Source organism: Diceros bicornis, chromosome 3 (genome assembly GCF_020826845.1).
Source record: "Diceros bicornis minor isolate mBicDic1 chromosome 3, mDicBic1.mat.cur, whole genome shotgun sequence".
In the NCBI taxonomy this organism is placed as follows: domain Eukaryota; kingdom Metazoa; phylum Chordata; class Mammalia; order Perissodactyla; family Rhinocerotidae; genus Diceros; species Diceros bicornis.
The window spans coordinates 102,594,292-102,613,477 of NC_080742.1; the positions used below are offsets into that span (position 1 = coordinate 102,594,292).

The 19,186-nt window shown below is 44.1% G+C and overlaps 1 protein-coding gene across 1 annotated transcript in view; it reads right to left on the reverse strand.

Annotated features, from left to right (window-relative positions):
- PTPRN2 (protein tyrosine phosphatase receptor type N2) overlaps positions 1–19,186 on the reverse strand; it is a 911,136-nt gene that overhangs the window by 596,287 nt on the left and 295,663 nt on the right. Inside the window, exons 4-5 of the mRNA XM_058535313.1 lie at positions 18,762–18,864; positions 7,954–8,116 (exon numbers count right to left, since the gene is read on the reverse strand). Of these exons, the coding sequence (XP_058391296.1) occupies positions 7,954–8,116; positions 18,762–18,864 (266 nt within the window). The remainder of the gene's footprint in view (positions 1–7,953; positions 8,117–18,761; positions 18,865–19,186) is intronic.

Here is a 19,186-nt window from a genome sequence, read left to right on the forward strand (position 1 = left end):
ATCCTCCTATTTTTGCTGAGGAAGACTGGCCCTGGGCTAACTTCTGTGCCCATCTTCCTCTACTTTATATGTGGGACGCCTGCCACACATGGCCTGACAAGCGGGGCATAGGTCCATGCCTAGGATCCAAACCTGCGAACCCCGGGCCGCCGAAGCAGAGTGAGCAAACTTAACCACCACCCCTCTGGGCCGGCTCCTCATGTTTATTATTTTTGCTTTAAATATTCAATAATCTTTATCAACATTTTATGTATCTAATGTGTGTTTAATTTTTATATTTACTCACAAATTTACCATTTCTGGTTCTTTTCATTCCTTTTTGTAAATATGGGCTTCTCTGATCTCATTTCTCTTTACACTAAAGCACTTCTTTTAGCATTTCTGCAGTATGGCTCTTCCAGAGACACATTCTCTCTGTTTCATCTACGGTTTTGAACAACACAGAATTCTAAATTGACAGGGTTTTTTTTTCCCCTTTCAGTAGTTTAAAGATGTTGCTCCATTGTCTTCTGGCCTCCTAATGAGAAGTAAGACTTCATTCTTATAATTATTCCCCTAGATGTAATGTGTCTTTCTTTCCCTCAGGCAACCGGATAAAAATTTTCTCTTTACCTTTGCTTTCTCCCAGTTTGATTATGATATGCCTAGATTTGGTTTTCTCTGTATTTATCCTGCTTCACATTCACTAAGCTTCTTAGATCTATGTTTTGATGACATCTATCAATTTTGGAAAAACCCCAGCCATTATTTCTTCAGCCTCATTCTCTCTCTCTCTTTCTCATCTAGGATTCCAATTATACCTGTGGTAGAGTATCTGATCTTGCCCCACATGTCTTGGATGTTTTGTTCCATTTTTGCACTCCTTTTGTGTTCTTTATGTTTCATTTTTGATCATTTCTATTGACCTGTCTTGAAATTCACTGATTCTCTTCTCTACTGTGTCTAGTCAATCATGAAACTCATCAAATGAATTCTTTATTTCTGATCTTATTGCTTTCATTTCCAGCATTTCCATTTGGCTCTCTTTTATTGTTTTCATCTCTCTGCTGCAATTTTCCATTTGTTCATTTATATTTTTTCACTTTTCCCATGCAATCCTTTAATATATTTACCTTAATTATTAAAATGTCTTTTTCTAATACTAATTCTAACAATAATTCTAATAACTCTAACAACTGAGACATATCTGGGTATTCTTCTATCAACTCTTTACTCTCTTGCCCATGAGTCACATTTTCTTGTTCCTTCATGTGTCTCCCAATTTTGGATTGTATGCTGGAAATTTTGTATAAAAGAGTAACAGAGAATGAAGTAAATAATATTTATCCCTGAAAATGGCATGTTCCCTCTTCTATCAGTCAGCTGATGTGGGGCTGAGTCAATGCAATCTGTAATTGAAATGGGTGTTGATTTTGTTCCAGAGTCAGTTAGATTCAGTCATTACTGGCTACAGTTATGTTGAGGGAAGGATCAGGACATTTTCTTCAGTAGGGCTGGGATCTAAGCCCTAGAGCAACTCCAAAGATCATGTTATACTTTGCAGACAGCTGCAAAGTTTCCAAACCACGGGAGTGCTCTCTCTGATTTCCAGCCCAAGTGCTAATTTGTGAGTTGCTGGAGACTTCTTTTCCCTCTCCACTCCTGGCTTTCTGCACTCTATACAATAGATCTTTCTCCACCATGCTGCCTTGTCCCAAGCCTTCAGAGGGCCACTGAGATGTGCTCAGAAAAGCCTGGAGTTCCTTAGAAGGGTTTCTCTCAGCCCTCTTCCCCTCCTCCCTCCCTTCCATACACTGTCTCATGTACTCAGGGCTCTATGCAGCCTGCCTCTGTGGATTTTACCCCTAACGTCAGTCTCCATGCACTGTCAACAGTTCCTTAAAATTTAGGCTGCATTCTTCCTATGGCTGATTCCCCCTCCTGCTATTCCAGACTGTATGAAAGCAGTGGTGGTCTCTTCTCCTCTAGAATGAGCTTATCACTTGGAATTTAGCTCATTCAGGTTTCTTTGTATCCTCAGCATCTGAGGGTTTTTTCTTTTAAGTGATGATTTAGTAGCTCACCTGGCTTGTTCACGTTGTCAGGGTAGGATTGGGGTGGTTTCTTGACTTTTAAGTCCACCTTCACATCTTCAACCAGTTGCTTCTAGCTGTTTTCCAACGTCTGTACTCTGACACATCCCTACCCCACGTGCCCATCTAGTTCAAGTGTCTCCTTTACTTTTAGCATTCTCTCCGTTATAGCACTTGCTCTCTTTTTTAACTATATATATATATATATATATACATAGTGTGTGTGTGTGTGAGGAAGATTAGCTTTGAGCTAACATCTGTTGCCAATCCTCCTCTTTTTGCTGAGGAAGATTGGCCCTGGGCTAACATCTGTGCCCAACTTGCTCTACTTTATATGGGACACCGCCACAGCATAGCTTGACAAGCAGTGCGTTGGTCCGTGCCCAGGATCCGAACCTGCAAACCCTGGGCCGCCACAGTGGAGCACACGAACTTGACCGCTATGCCACTGGGCCAGCCCCTTAACTATTTTTTTTTGTCTCCCCTATCCAGTAAGACTGTAAAGTCCTAGAGGGCAGAACTAATTTTTATCTTTAATCCCAGCACCTAGCAAAGTTTCTCGCACATTAAAAATGCTAAAACAATGTTTCCAAAATTAATCAGTTAAATCACAATATTTCCAAGTGATGAATTTCGGTTTAAGCCTCTTCAATAGCATAGAGTATATTGGGAATTTACAATGTTCTCTATAATGACTACAAGGACTTTTAACCAGTGCTATTGTGGTAAATAAAAGCAGGTGCTGGTTTCCACCACTTACAACACAGAAGGAATAATTACACTGATTTCATGATCAATAAGAGATCAATCAGTGCATCACAGGTTTGAGCTAGTTGGTTTGATTTAAGAGGAGTAGTGTGATTTTTACTCCCTCTGGCTTCTGTTATGGAGTAATCAGTATTCAAGCCTCTAAAGATAATAAAATCACAATATTTCTCTGAGTTTCTATGCTGGAGTTAGATTTTTTATGACAGATACACAGAAAAAGATGATGATTTATAAAATAATTCATTGGAAATTGGTTGCACCTTGAAAGATCATCAGTGTATAAAGATTAAACTTCCAAGTGAAATATTTCATCAACTGAGAAGGGAGGGGGATCAGAAAACACTGACCAAATCTCAGCTGGCTGCACTTATGTGACAAAAAATTCTGCACAGTGGCTTTGGTAACACTTGATTATGGACTTCTTGTACTTTATCCAGTCTTTGTTCATTAAAAAGATGACTAAGAGTTTTCTCCTCATTTAAACATTGGACAGAGAAAATAATGGGTTCTAGGTTTTCACGTATTTTTTAATATTGAGAAGCATCTATCTTAACATAGAAGAAAAATATCTGAGCCAAAAATGCCACCAAGTGCTCATTTTCTGAATAATCCTTGTGACTATCATGCTAAAATGGCTGTGTGGTAGGATCAACACAGAATTCGTTACTCAAACAGGGACATTTTTGAGAGGGAAAGGAGGACTTATTAGTAATTATGATGGGGCAACGGGCATAACGCAGAACTGTCCAGACAAACCACGCTGTGTAGTCATCCTACTGGGTGGGTGTTTTTTTTTTTTTGCTGAGGAAGACCGGCTCTGAGCTAACATCTATTGACAATCCTCCTCCTTTTTTTTTTTTCCCCAAAGCCCCAGTAGATAGTTGTATGTCGTAGTTGCACATCCTTCCAGTTGCTGTATGTGGGACGCGGCCTCAGCATGGCCAGAGAAGCGGTGCATCGGTGTGCGCCCAGGATCCGAATCCGGGCCACCAGTAGCAGAGCGCACGCACTCAACCGCTAAGCCACCAGGCCGACCCTGGGTGGGTGTTTTAAAGATTATGGAAGCCAAACTTGATCGAAGGTGGCAAGTGGTTGGTGATGGATGTTAGAAAGACCAGACCAGCCCCCTTTTCCGACGTCTATTTCTTGAAATGGAGAGCAGGTAGAGATGTGGGCAGGGACAGGATGTCGTTCCTCTCCAATGCACCCCAGCAGCCCTAGAGTAGCATCAGAGGTAACAGACCCCCATCCCAAAAGCTCAGCCCTCCTGCCATCTCAAGCATAAGCTCCTGAAGAGATGAATGGTCCCATGTAAAGACACCAGTCACACTTCCTTCCAGAATGGGGAAGGCTGCTTTGAGAACAATCCCGGGACGCACGTTCCGATTCCTGGTGTTGGAATCACAATGTACACGAGTCAGGACAGGACACACTCTGCAGTAAATTCTACTGATTGGTGTAAGGAGGCTACAAACTCATCGCTCCCCACCACAGTGGGCCTGATAAGCATCCTGCTGATACAGATCTAGCAGAATGATTCATCCACCTGAGAAGTTCTTGTTCTGTGGACGCCCTGAGAGTGGCTGTCAGAAGCAGCACTTCTCTCTCTCCCAGGAGCTGCTATTCATTGTTTTGTGGAGTGTTACCCACAGCACCTCCCAACGGCTCATGGCACAAACTGCCTGACAGGCGACCAAAAGTTTCCCCTTTCAACAAGTTTCTACAATTTGCTACGTTTTATCTCTAATGCCGAATGTCTCACCTCTTGTTTTATTCACATCGGGATGCTAACAGCAAGAGCATATGGCAGAGATGGGTGGGAGGGGTCCCATTTAATACCCCCTCCAGGTGAATTTCATGCCACTCCTTGTCCAGGCAGCAAACTCTATTCTCAATCTGACTCTGTCATTTTAGTACGAGGGCTAAATTTGTAAAACGACTAAAACTGAAAGAGAAACATGATGATGGGCTCAGAATTGACCAACTCAGGCTTCCACTGTACAAAACTAAACGCTTTTCACAGCCAACACTTCGTTTCCTGCCCTAAGCCCAGCCGGCCGCGCCCTGGAGCCTGTGCCCCTTTCTCTTCTGTTTCTGTAGCCCATGAAGAGGGCACCCTGGACATAAATCTGGTTTGTTGGATATCATGTTAAGTTGGGGGAAAACACGTTAAACTGCTTCACAGAGAAATTTCAACTGATTTCCTTTCATTCAAACTTCTTCTGAGTCTCCGGAACTTTTAATTACTCCTCCCCCGCCCCCCCCCGCCCCCCTCTTAAACCATCTCTGGACGGCACAGAGGTTCCTAGTTACTGATTATTCGCATCCAGCGCCCAGGGACACGAAGTGACGTCTCATTCCAGAAGCCCAGAAATCCCACAGCAGTAGCCAAGACTGAGCACGAAGCATCAGATCTCTTTTGATAAGGACACAATAGGGGACAAAGCAGGAAGACAAAAAAAAATGATTTTATGTTTGTATGTACTTAAATTACCAATATTCAAGAGAACTGGAGGAAACATTGGTTCTCCACTGTATTGTGAAGAAAACAAATGAAACCTGTACTGCACCGCATTGTGACAGGGGCAGCAGCCTGCTGCTCCACGGACCTCTGGGGTGCTGGGATATACGGATTAAATGGGTTTTGTGAGCATAGCTGCTTTCCTCTGATTCTCCTTGGTAGAGTCAAGAAACCCACTAAGGATTCAGCAGATGGTTTTCACACTCGACCTAATTCTCATTTTGTTTTTAAAAGATTATTTTATTATTAATAGTAATAATAACTACTATTAAGGGAGCCCTTCTCCGTGAGCTTTACGTGTGTTTTCTTGCTTAATCCTCACAATGACTTCATGACCATTATTGCCCAATTTTACAGTCAAGGATGCTGGAGGACAGAGAGGTTAAGTAGCTTCCCCAAGGCCACACAGCACTGGAAGAGGAGCTGGTTCTGGGCCTGCTCCAGAAACTGCCAGGATTCTGCTCCAGAATGTCAAGAATCTCTCCTACCATGTCTGCCCATCACCGATTCCCCCAGGAAGAGATTCCTCTCTGGAATCCATCTCTCACCCCACAATATCTAGCTGAGAGTCTGGCTCATAGAAAGTGCTTAGTCAATATCAGTAAATGAATTCAAAAAACTCTAAGTTTAACATTTTAAAAAAAGTGTTAAGTGGACCCTGCTCAACCAGGGTTAAAGCCCATCTTGAGATGCTCACTGATGGTTCATGTGAAAGGCTTTGAAACGTGCTTTTCAGTCTGGCCAGCGACCCAAGCTGGGGTGGGCTTAGGTGGAGCGCAGCGCCGGACTGTCCTGTATTACTCACTCTCTCCTTGTAGGGGCTCCAGTGCTCTGCTGTCCCTGCACCTCTGTGAGGATGAGGACCCCACCCTCCACCATTAGGATGGATTCTGAGAACTGGGCAAACACCTTTCCACGGTCCAGGATGCTCAGCAGATGTTCCAGGGACCCACGTCACAGCTGCCCCATCCTCGGGGAAACATGAATAAGAGCTGCCGCAGGACAGCGCTCCCAGCAGCCTCTTGAACATGACCTGGGGTCTCTGGAACCCCCCATGGCCTCTTCACAGGGCCTCCATCTTCCAACATTATCATGAAATGCCTCCTTCTCAGATGAGGCTGAACAGTAAGGGGCCTCGAGGAGGGGCTTAACAAGGTATTCCAGAGAGCAGCTGGACAGCAGAGATCCTTTCTCTGGTGTTTGTCCCTAAGATGCAGAAATGAACCAGCTACCTAACCTAGCCCACCTCTTCTTGTGGGGTCGCAGCATTCTATGAATTCTATTCTGATGTGTCGACTCAAAGTTCCCAAGATCCTAAGGCGACTCTGTGAGGCCTCGTCAGCAGTGTGACCTCTGAAAGGAACTTGTGTGTGTGCACTGCCCAAAATACCAGCCCAGAGTTGGCTTAAATAACTTCACTGGCATCATAACAGGAAAATAATTGAAAAGGTGGCCCAAATTGCTTCCCAGGTATTTCCAAGAGCCACAGCGATCTTCTGAGGAGACTAGCTGAGCTTACAAGGAAGTGACAGCAACCCCAGTCTCATGCCAGTGGAGAGTCACTTTTAGCAACAAAAATATGTCAAATTTCACTTGATGTAACTAACTTTTGGCAGAAAAGAAGTGTGAGCATCGCTGTCAAACACCTGACACACCCAGGATCACCCCAGGCTTCAATACTTTGCCCAAAATTCCATCCTCAGGATGTGTGATGGTCCTCTGGCTGAAGATCACTTTTAGCACCACATCTCTGCTTGTATCCAGGCAAGTCAAAATCTGGCAACTCCAGTTTAACAAGTTGTCATAAAAATCATGCACACTTTTCCATGTAAAAGGTCATGGAGATTTCTAATTCTGTTTCTTTAAAATGTTCTTTTGAATGTGTCCCACATCCTGAGATGGCTCCAGGGCAGATTTAGCATTGGTATAAAGTGAATTTCTAAAAGAAGGCCCGGACAGTTGGTCCCAGACCCTCCTCGCCCACACAGGCTGCCCATCAAGGCAGGCGTGCCGGCAAGGAGCAGTCTCCTGGATGCAGGACTTGCAGTGCTAACTCCAGGACAGCCCTGGGAAAACCAGGACAGTTGGTCACCCTTTGCCCACCTAATTCCAGCCCAATTCAGGGTGCTTGTCTTCCCTCAGAGATGAGTGTCCACTGCTGTCCTGGGTTCAGGCGGTGACAGTGGGTCCTTTCCTTAAAGGGTGGAAACAATGCTCTGTGCTGCCTCCCAGGTGTCATGTCATATTTTCGATGGTGGGCCTTCTCCAGTGCCTGTCCCAAAGAAGACATCTGAAAGACCCTCACCCCTTGGTAAGGGTGGCTTGGACCACTGATTGGCTCAGCATTGACAGTGGGTGGGCAGCCACTGCTGGACTTGTGGGGTAGGAGTGTGACTCTAAAACGGCTCCAGGGACATTTTTCTGCACATAGCTCCTGTCCCTCACCATACTGTCCACTAGCGTGGGACACAGGAGAAAAACCAAGAGATGCTGAAGATTTATGAAGCATTCCCTGTATGTGCATCCCAGAGAAAACCACATACGGCAGGTAAAAGACACACCCCAGATCACAGAGTAAGCTACAAGGGTCACCTGAGATGGTGGTCTGTCATGCTTCATCCTGGGGAGCAGGTTCGGGGCGGTGGCCTGGGACAGGACCTCTAGGTACGGCAGGTAGCGCTGAAGGGCCTTGGCCAGTGCAACATCGCCCTCCTGACTGTACCTCCTTTCATTATCAACACTCTGCTTTGAGGTCCTGAAAAGAAAAGAGCACTGTGAGCCAGTTGCACATTTGCTTGATGTTGACAGGTACCCAGCCCTCTGCTGGACACCACTGCAGGAGCATAAGAGAAATTATGCACACGGGGCAGCTTCGGTGGCCTGTGCAAGGACACAAGATGTGTGGCCAGGTGGGAAGGTCCAAGCCTTCTTTGCTCACACTAACCAGGATTTGAATCTCTCACACGCCTCCCTGAGCCTGGTGCCCAGACACGTCTCAGAGCCATTGTGGGGACTTGATGAGTGACTCCGAGAAGAGGGCCAGCCGTAAAGCACGTTCTCAACATGGCCCCTCTGACCGCCAGGACAGGAGACACTAACACACAGGAAGAGCTGGTACTTACTACAAGTCCAATGAGAGTCTGAGAGGCAGAGAGTGGGAGTGCCCGAGGCCCCGAGGTTGGAGAGATCTACATGGAAGGAGGCCTGAGGTCTCGGGAAACGGAAGTGGGGCACAGAGACAGCAAGGGCAAAGAGCCAGGAAGTGTCTGACCGCGATGGCGCTCTAAGGAGCCCTGGCAGCCGGGAGTGGAGGTCGGGGCAGTAGAATTGAGAACTGACCATTTTACAAACAAGGCAGGCGGCATATCACAACAAACCTAAAAGCCACTTCCCTCAGTGACGGGAGGCGCGGCGCCATATGGTAGATTAGGTAGCAGGAGGCATTAGTGGCTTGTCAGCTGACCCTAAAATGGGAAGATGATCCTGGATTATCCCAGTGATCCAGTGTGATCACAAGGTCCTTAAAAGAGAAAGAGGAGGAGCTAGTGTCCGAGTGATGTCATGTGAAAAACACTTCCAGCTGTGAAGGAGGCCGGGCCAGCAGCACAGGAGGGCGGAGATTCTGGAGCTGCAAAAGGCAGGGAACATCCTTGCCTGGAGCCTCCCGAAGGAGCCAGCCCTGTCACACCTGGATTTTAGCCTAGGGCAGCCCGTGCTGGACTTCTGACCCACAGAAAAGTAAGATAATAAATGTGCACCCTTTAAGCCACTAAGTTGTGGTAATTTGTCACAGTAGCAAACTAATACAGTGCTACATGTTGCTACATTGTGGCACTCTTATTACTAAAAGGCCATGTTTGCATCACCATCTGTGTGCACGGACCATGCCAGGCAGAGAAGTTTGAAGCTGGAATGACAGATGAGGATACTTTCTGTTCATTTTCTGCATGGCAGCGTGGCGGAAGCTCATCCTGAAGCTGGATGTGGCTTCGCACCTGAGTGCCTCTGAGGAAGAGGCTGGGTCCAAGGAGTGGCAGCGAGGACAAGGCCACAGAACACAGGCTGACTGCCCTGTGTGAATGTGGGAGACAAAGTGAAGGGTAGTCAGTCAGATGTAACCATCCTACTTATGCTCAAAGTCAGTAAGGGAGCCACCTACTTCCCAGCGAGACAGTCCTCATTGGCTAAGTGTAGCCAAAACAAAAGGTATTGAGAAAGTGGACAGGGGGCCACGGGAACCAGCAGAAAGTCAGGGCCACAAGTCTCCTAACAGGTGCCAGGAAACCGATGTCACAACTCATTTTGTCATGGGATTGAGGCCGGGAGAGTGGAGGAATGCCCTCAACGTCCAGCTCCTGCCTAGACTTGCTCTCTGTCCTCTCATTAACCGTGGATTGTCGAGAGCTGGTCAAGGGCAAGGAGGCTGCTTGCCAGAGCCCTGGCCATAAAGAGCTGCCCATCTCACAGCCTGGACCTGGATCCCGGCCTCAGCACTGAGGGTTCTGCTGACCCAGAGCTTCCCAGCCCAAGTGACAACTGTGCTTTGATGCACACCACCCATCGCAAAAGGGCCCAGGATGTCTCCTAAATGGGGAAGGAAATCAAACAGATCCCTTCACAGATCCCTCTGTGTTATTGAATTCTCTGACCTCTTGATCCCTGTGAAGGACTGGCAAAAGGTTGTCCACGCACACTCCTGCCTTTCCTGACAATGAATTCCTACCATCAGCATCTTTTGCAATCCTGGTAGGCTAAGAATTTCCCAAATCATCAAGTCCAGATTCCTTTTTGTTTAAGAGTTCTTCCCTCAGTTTATCCTTTTCCTCTTGCATTTTACTGTTAGCAAATGGCTTCGTGATGCCCATGGACAGTACAGCTCTGTAAATGGCAACCCCATCCAACAGCTGCTGAAGGCACAGACCTACAGGACTCACTGTCACTCTTGTGCTCTCCTCTTTCCTTTGCCTACACCTCAGCACCGTCTCTTGAGATGAGCTCAATAATACAGCCCGGATCCATCCGCTTCTCTCCGTTTCTACGGCTGCCAGGCTCACCACAGCTGCCACGAAGTTATGCGGGACACGCGCTGCCTGTACTCCCGCTCGCTCCACCACCCAGAAGCCACCGGAGTCTTTGGATCCCATCGTTCATTGCTAAAAATGGCAATCCTATCCTATTTCCCTTGTCATTCACTCCTTAGCTCACAGATGCCTTCCCTAACCACCCAGAGGTGTGTCCCAGTCATTGCTTATTATATCGTCCTAAACTCTCTTTACAGCATTTATTACTAGGTGAAATTACCTTCTTCATTTAAATACGCACTTCACTAGAATGTAAGCTGCTTGAGAGCAGGAACTATATTTTTCTGTCTTTTTCTTGTTCGCTGCTCTAACCCCAGAATTTACAACAGAACCAACTCACAGTAGGAACTGAAAAATACACGTTGACTGAATGAATGAACTTGAGTACATCCATTAAATTCTGGGTTAATGTGGAGGTAGCTAAAAACATTAGCATTTCACATTAGTAACCTGTTAAACAACACTCTTTCTAGCATTAGGAAATGTATCTCTGAACTATCACTTTATCATCCTAAAGTGAATTTAGGATAACAAAACTGGTTATTGTGGTGTAATGGGAGTGACACAAATTATGGACTTATTTGAAAGAAAAAAATGTCCTGTTTCCTTTTCCTTTTCTAAGAAAACGAATTTTTTTAATTATATAAAGACATAATACTCTCTGTCTCTGTTAAACTGACAACCACAGAGACCGCTATGTAGAAAGAACTGGACATGCTTCCTCTGGCAACTACACATGACCCCACATTGTGTCTCCACAGTGAGTGTTCAACAAATGCTGCAGCTGATCTTTGGATAATAAATAATTATAAATAACTGTGCCCCTGACATTTACATAGCAATGTACATGGGGGTTTTGTATACTACACGCATCTGATCTTCATGTAAGTAAATACTGGGTTTTAAAATTTGTGTTTTTTTATCTGCCAGAAGAAGTACCCTTGATGTTGAACAAGAACACCCCAGACCACTGGAAAGAGGTTACAGCGTCTATGATGTTCACATGTGGTTTAGAAAAAAAGGGCACGTGAAGGACGTGGACACATTTGCTATTTTCTTCATTTCTTCCCATCCTTTCTCTGCCAGTTTTGTATTTGGAGAGACTTGACTCTTAAGTAATAATTTGATTTTCACCTTTCTTTACAAGTGTACCAAATATGATAAAAAGTTTCATGATAGTTGTAGAAAATGAGGTTTGTTTGTTTTTTTTTTGCTTGAGGAAGATTAGCCCTGAGCTAACATCTGTGCCAATCTTCTTCTACTTTGTACGTGGGACACTGCCACAGCATGGCTTGACGAGTGGTGTAGGTCTGCACCTGGGATCCGAAACCATGAACCCGGGCCACTGAAACAGAGCATGCCGGGCTTAACCACTACACCATGGGGCCAGCCCCAGAAAATGAGGTGTTTTGATGTGCGGAAATTTAAGTGCTCCAGCACCCCAAGCACAAGGATGGGGCCTTAGAAAAGCCGTAAACACAGCAAAAAGAGAAAGGCCTTCATGGAGCTGAGGCAGCTCGGGGCCCTGAGAACACATTTAGACTCCTCTGCTCAGGATCCAGGGCAGTCTAGGATCTCCAGAGCCATTCTGGGCTTGCCGGGTCTGTGTTAGGCTGGTGCCTTCTCACTGCAGCAGGAAGACACAGCATCAACAGAGTCTGTCCAGAGAGAGCCTGCGGTGGGCACTGTGGTGTGCCCCCCGCCTGCATAGGTCACCTCGGAAGATGCATGCCTACCCTAAGCCCCCTGGAGGGGTCAGGATTCCTGAGGCTTTGCTACGACCGCATTGAGTCCAACTCCTCCTGCGGTCAACTTGTTCCCTCCCTCCCCGACAGGTTGTCTTCTCAAGACCAGTGCCCTGTCAACTTCCTGCACACAGACTTCAGAGTCACTGCATCCATTCTCCAGGAACCACCTAAGACACAGTCCCTGGGTGCCACTGGGGTCAGGATCTCACTGGGCTTGAGTCCAGAGCCCCCACTGGCCTGGGTGCCATCCGTCCATAAGAACGAGGTATTATCGTCCCTATTTTACAGTGAAGGAAACCGAGGCCTGCAAATCACTAGGTAACGTAGTGATTCCAACTCTGGGTGTTCTCCTGAAACTGGACAAACAAAACCGTCCTTTCTTCCCAGTCTAGACTCTAGATTCATCAGCATGTTGCCCGCCTTGTCCACACTTGCCACCTCAAAATGGTACAGGACAGCCACTAAGGGTGCATGTGCCCATGTGGTGAGCACGTACAGTTACTGCTAGCACTGTTATCTGCCCGCCACCTGACCTCTTCAGGCCAAGGGATGACGTCCATTTATGACAGGCTGATGGTACTCTATTCTAGCCAAACAGCAAGAACAGTGCTTTACAGATGGAAATGCTCTTTATTCTGACTGTAACGAGGAATTTGGCAGTGACCAACAGTGATATCACCCTGCTGCGTGTCTGTTTGTGTGTGTGTGTGTGTGTGTTTATGTCTATGTGCGTGTTTTGCAGGTGCTGAGTGAGGCTGTGTTCCTGCAAATAAAGTGCCCATTTGCTAATAACCATATCCACTTTTGATGACCAGGAAACAATGTTTTAAGTATCTTATATCCAAACATGACAGTTTGTTACCCATCTGTGGGTGCTCACTGTGATTCAGACACACTTTAGGAAATGCACTGGGGTTTTAGGAGGATATGTAACTCATTATAGATTTCCCACTTAAAGTAATGGAAAACAGGCTCCCAACCAGTGTTTTCACATAAAACATCTGATTTTCAAGAACAGATCACTAATGTTAGGTGTGTGATATCTATATGTATTTCACAAAAGCAGGGACTTACAGAAAATCTTCATATTTGTGTTTAATTATCTCAATTGATAAAACTATCCTGTTTTTATTTCTGATGGCTTTTCAAGTCATATTGGCTCAGACTCAACAGCACATCGATTATCAAGGCTCCACAGCTCTTCTCAGTCACGGCTATTGTCTCCTCGACCGTTCTTCAACACATGGAATTCCATGTTCTACATTGTCAGAGTGTAATGTAACTGAAGTCAATTTACTTTTCTGGTATTTCATCTATTTTTCTCACTAACTGCTAATCAATGCAGATAGAACCACCTCATAAATGTACCTTTAAATTGTCTTATTCATCTTCCCTGTGTGCCTGTTGCTGCTTGCAGATTTGTCTGTCATATGTTACAGTGATGGGAGTGTTCATCATTACCTTGCATGGTTTTGTAGCAATTAACTTGCAAATTGACTCTTGCCCTGTCATTTGGCTTGAAGTAGGTCAAACCTTATAAGCACACATTTTCTACTTCTAAGAGATTAAAAGTGTTGTACACTTCGGACTCCACTACTCTTTCCCACTTGTGTGCACTGACCTTCAGGCTCCAAATAATATGAGGTGCTTTAAACTGTCACCCAATTAGCTGGAGGAGAAAAATCCTAATTATGAACAAAATCTTTGCAAAGAGCACAAGTGAACCTGGTTCTCTTTCCTCTTCTCAATAAACCTAATCTTATTTCATAATCATTTCAGGCCCATTTTATTTTTCACATGAAACCTCCACGACCACTCTGACCCAATGCTTCCGGTCACAGTTCTCTACGACGTTACTGGAGTTCATTACATACTGCTGGCACTCCCAGTCATCTCTTCCTGTCTCAGGAGCTTTGGCAAAGGGCATTCTTAGGTTCTTAGGTCCTCAGCATCCCTCACACTTCCAGCTCTGTTCTCACACTCAGCATCCACAATATGCTGTGCTGTCCACATCGCGCCTCTTTCCGGCTCTCTCACGCAGTGCTTGATCAGCCCCAGATCAGGGCTGGGTGTCCTGAAGACCACCTTCTAACTCATCTCTACCTCCTGAATGGATCATTGGTTTGGGGCAAGTAACTTAATCTCCCTAAACATCAATTGTCTTGTATGAAGAATGCCGAGTACTATCTCACTGGCCAATTGTGGGTACTTACAAATCTATTACATACAGAATGCTCTAGAAATGCACCATGGAATAAAGAAAGTCAGGCAGGATTCTTGGTTAGTGTAGTTACCCATGTAATAATTCAAAGCATCAGTAGATCACTCATGCTTTCCTTTCTTCGTTTATTCAACAGGTATTGACCGGACGTCTGCCTTGTGAAAGGCACATGCCAGGTGCTGGGGACACGCCAGTCAGAAGCCACACTTGGAAAGTGGAGAAGGTGGAAGCACAAGCTCCTCATCTCAGGTGGGGGATCAGAAGATACGGATTCCTTCATTAACAATGACATAAACCTGTTACTTACAAATATCTGGAAAACCTGAGGACCATGGCCGCAAATTGAATTTAAAACAAGATACATAGTTACAAATACTAAAGACAGCAAAAGCAAACCATTCACAGTCCACGGAAGAAAGAAAGAAATCAGGGCCCTCGGTGGTGGGAGCGCCCTTAGTAAGCTGTCCGAGAGGCTCCAAAAAATTCACTTGATATTATTTACAAAACTTGATATTACTTATAAAAATGCACTTGATATTATTTATAAAGTCCAACAGGTGAAACTTTAAAGGACAGCCACAGATTAACTAGGCAGAAAAAATAAAGACAACACAGGAATGGCAATACTAATTTTAGAAAAATGGAATCCAAGACATAAAACATTAGAGGCGACAAAGACAGCATTTAAAAATGGCAATAGGTATGATTGACAACAAAGATGAAACGATGAGAACCTTTATGTGCTAAATGTCAGAACCTCTAAGTGTATAAGGCAAAATATATTAACAATGAAAGGGAAATTTATGGAAACACAGTTTTTGTCCAAGAAATTGCAATACGGCAAATATAAATAAGGACATTGATTTTGAGTAATATAATTGATATTTATATACAATTGTAAATTATATGTGTGTGTATATATATAATTATGAACTATATATAAAAATCTGTATCCTGCAAATAGTGGATATAATATCCTTTTGAAGTATCCACTGAAAATTAACAAAAGTATGATATAAACCTCAAAATTTCCAAAAAGTAAAAACTGAACAGGTAATATTCTCTGACTAAAATGCAGTAAAACTTACACTAATTTAAAGTTTAAAAATACAACACATAATCATGAAAAAATGAAGAAGACTACAAACACTTATTGTTCCCAAAGGATATAAAATTGCAATTTCAGATGATTTAGAACAAAAACTAATGAGAACACATTGAAGTCACGGGACAACGCTGACACTACGCTCACAGGTGAATGCAGAGACTTGTGTGATTTCACTACTTTTTAAAAATGAATAAATAGGGCCGGCCCCGTGGCTTAGTGGTTAAGCGCGTACACTCCACTGCTGGCGGCCCGGGTTCGGATCCCGGGCGCGCACCGACGCACCGCTTCTCCGGCCATGCTGAGGCCGCATCCCACATACAGCAACTAGAAGGCTGTGCAACTGTGACATTCAGCTATCTAATGGAGCTTTGGGGGGAAAAAATAAATAAATATATAAACAAATTTTTAAAAATGAATAAATAAAAAGATGAACAAAACGTTCAACTCAAGAAATTTTATAACAGACAATAAATCTAAGGATAGTAGAAAGAAGAAAATTCAAGAGATAATTCTTTTTAAAAATTGTGTTAAAAGAGTGAAGAGTATAAAGTTAAAAATGATGCAAGAGTGACATCCACACATATGCCAGATGATTTTGGAATTCTAATACAATAAACACCACGTGTCACACTAGGTGAACAAATTTGGAAATCCCTATGAAAAGGATGATAGTTCTCTGCAACAATATAAATGCCCCAAATTCACACGATAAAAAACTGTGAGCATATTTTGCCAATAATCTTGGAAGACAATGCAAGTGTTATGAGATTTACCTACAAAGAAAAATCATTAAAAATATATACACCAGGAAGCAGATAATTTCAATGCTAAAGAAAGATTTGCAGAAACTTTATGAAAAGAAGGACAACTATTCCATTTGGTATCATGATGATCATATAATCTTGACACCCTGCTGCAGGGACAGAAGCTGAGGAGGAAGATGACAGGCAACTATGTTCCTTATTTTGGCTGCCGAGTCTCTCTATCAGGCAGAGTCCCCACAGGAAACAGACAGCACTCTGAAATGGGATAGCCCAGTAGTTTATTAAAGGAACTATTTACAAAGGCATAGCAGGACTAAGAACCAACGAGGGTTACAGTGGAGAACCACTGGATCAACAAGAGGGAGGAGTTAATAGGACCAGAGCTAAGGGCAGAAGAGGGCTGTGACTTTGGGCAGAATAGTCACGCTGACATCTGGAGCTCACGCATCCCCACCCTCCAAGCTGGGGCTGCACCCATCGGCCAAACCCAAGCCCAGCCTGAGGCCAAGGGGACCTACTAGAAGCCCAGGAAGACCCGTCTCTCCAGGCGGAGCTGGAAGAGAAGGGGGAAAGGAATCTGGAGAATATCCCATCAAGTCCTCCCCAAATGGGACTCTGCCTTTAGAGCTGGATGGTTGGTTTTCTTGAGGCTCAACAGCTCAAACAGGCTAGAGAGGGCTGAGGACTCTCTGTTTTCATTAGCAACCGTACCTAGTGTCATCTATGGTACAGACCGGAAAAAATATTTCTACAAATATGACAAAAGAAAAATTACTAGTCTTAAATACAAAGACTCTATACTGAATGAAACAAAACAGGAAAATGTGAAAAATACTTATATAGACAAAGATCATCTATAGGAAATTCATATAGAGTAAAATTCCAATCTCTATATATGTATATTCTTAAACTTTTAATCTCACTTGTAATAAAAAAAAAAAAAACAAAGATAAGGTACCATTTTTCATAATAAAACTGGCTGTTAAAATACTTTAAAAAACTGACAATACTAACACTGCTAAGAACATAGTGACCCAGGTGTCTGTGCCATGGTCTCACCTGGTCTGATTCCTCAAGAGTCTTCTCTCCAGACATGCTTTGCTTTTGGTGACACCATACTCTGGTTTTTCCCCACCTTGGCTGCACTTTTCAGGCACATCTGCTGCCTCTCTAGACCACACAGAGAGTTATCCCTTGCTCGGTTTTCCCGATTCTCCTATCCCTCTGCTCTTTGACCTTCTTGGGCTCTCCAGCCCATTCCCACTCTTGGTGGAGTTCAAGGTTGTTTGAGACAGTGCACCACACTCAGTTAAATCTTCACTAAGACAGAAGGAGGAGTGGGTGGCGCTTAAATACCTAGGTGTAATTTAAAGAGCAGTGTGAAGAGTTTGAACTCATCCAAAACAAAAATGGAAATTCAAGATAGCTTGACTTTGGTTTTGGTTTGTTTTTTGTTTTTTTACAGAAAAGTCTTATGCACTATCACAGACTATAATGGCACATTCTCTTTGACAGAGGAGGCATTCAAGGGAGATGTGCTGGCACAAGAAATACAAAGACATGGTTCCTACTCTCAAGAAACTCACAGTCTGGTCAGTAGAGAGCTAATATGGTGAACACGTATTCCGTGTGTACAAGTTCTTTATGTGTATTCACTCACTTCATCCCATAGGACTTGGAAATGATCTTCTTGGCGACTGAGCTGCTTCATCTATTAGATGGACATGAACATAAAGGCAGACACCTAAATTTTTCTGTTATAGAGATTTTTCTAACTAAAGGCTATGGATTTAGAAAATTCTCTCTCAGTGAGAAATGGACTTTCCAAAATAAGCCTTTAGGGAAGTTCCTTTTCATGTTTTATAAACATGAAGAATAATAGCACAATGGCTCAGGAATGAGACAATCTCAGCTTGCTTACTTGGTTTGTCTTTGGACTAAGTTTTCAACTTCCCTATATCTCAATTTCCTCCCCTGCAAGAATGGGTGAGACATCAGTAATTTCCTCACAGTGTGCAGTGAGGATGAATGACATGGTGAGGGGTGAAATATTCAGTTCCTATAGGCTGCTGTGCTTGGGGACCAAGACTTTCATGATTTAATTCTGCTTTTTGTACTAAAGTGAACATAAATTCTTACTGGGAAATTAAAATTCTTGACTTCTCTGCTTTCAAGCAAGGCTCTGAAGACGCAGGACTTTCCAAGGGTCTTGGGGAAGAGTCAGGTGAGGGATCCTTGGGCATATCTGTCAGTGAGAATGGCACCTCGTAAGAGAGGCACTCCAATGCATCTTTCCCCTAAGGGCTATGACAGAGTGGAGAAGGAAGCACCCAGCCCGTCCTTACAGACAACCCAACTTTCTGAAACCTCTACACCAGGAGGACGGTGAGTGCTTTGCTACATTAAAAAAGAAACTTGATGGATGGATGGATGCTGGCTGTGCCGGACAGCCAGGAGACATAAACCAAGGCTGCTTACCTGGCTGGGTTGGAACTTTCAGGACGTTGCAGGTAGGCTTTGGGAAGGTTTGAGAGTTCCTGGGCCATAACATGCTGGGTATAGTCATCCTGCCATGTGAAACCTGTGGGGAAAGTTGCAAAAACTTCATTATCAATTTGGAAGTTGAGCCAAAGGTCTTGTTTCAGTCTCATGAGTAACTCTACCATTTCAGAGTGGTTTTCCTCAATATTATCAATAAGCCAAGGCTCTCTTTCACTGCAGTTTATTAATAAGATCTTCTCCTTATAGACATTCTAGCTTTCTGAAACTTCTAGACCAAAAATATGATGGGTACTTTGCTATATGAAAAAATTAGGCATAGTGGGTGCTGGCCATGGCTGGACAGCAAGGAGCCTTCAACCAGGTACACATTTCAGCTAGAAGAGAGATTCTGTCCGCTGTGA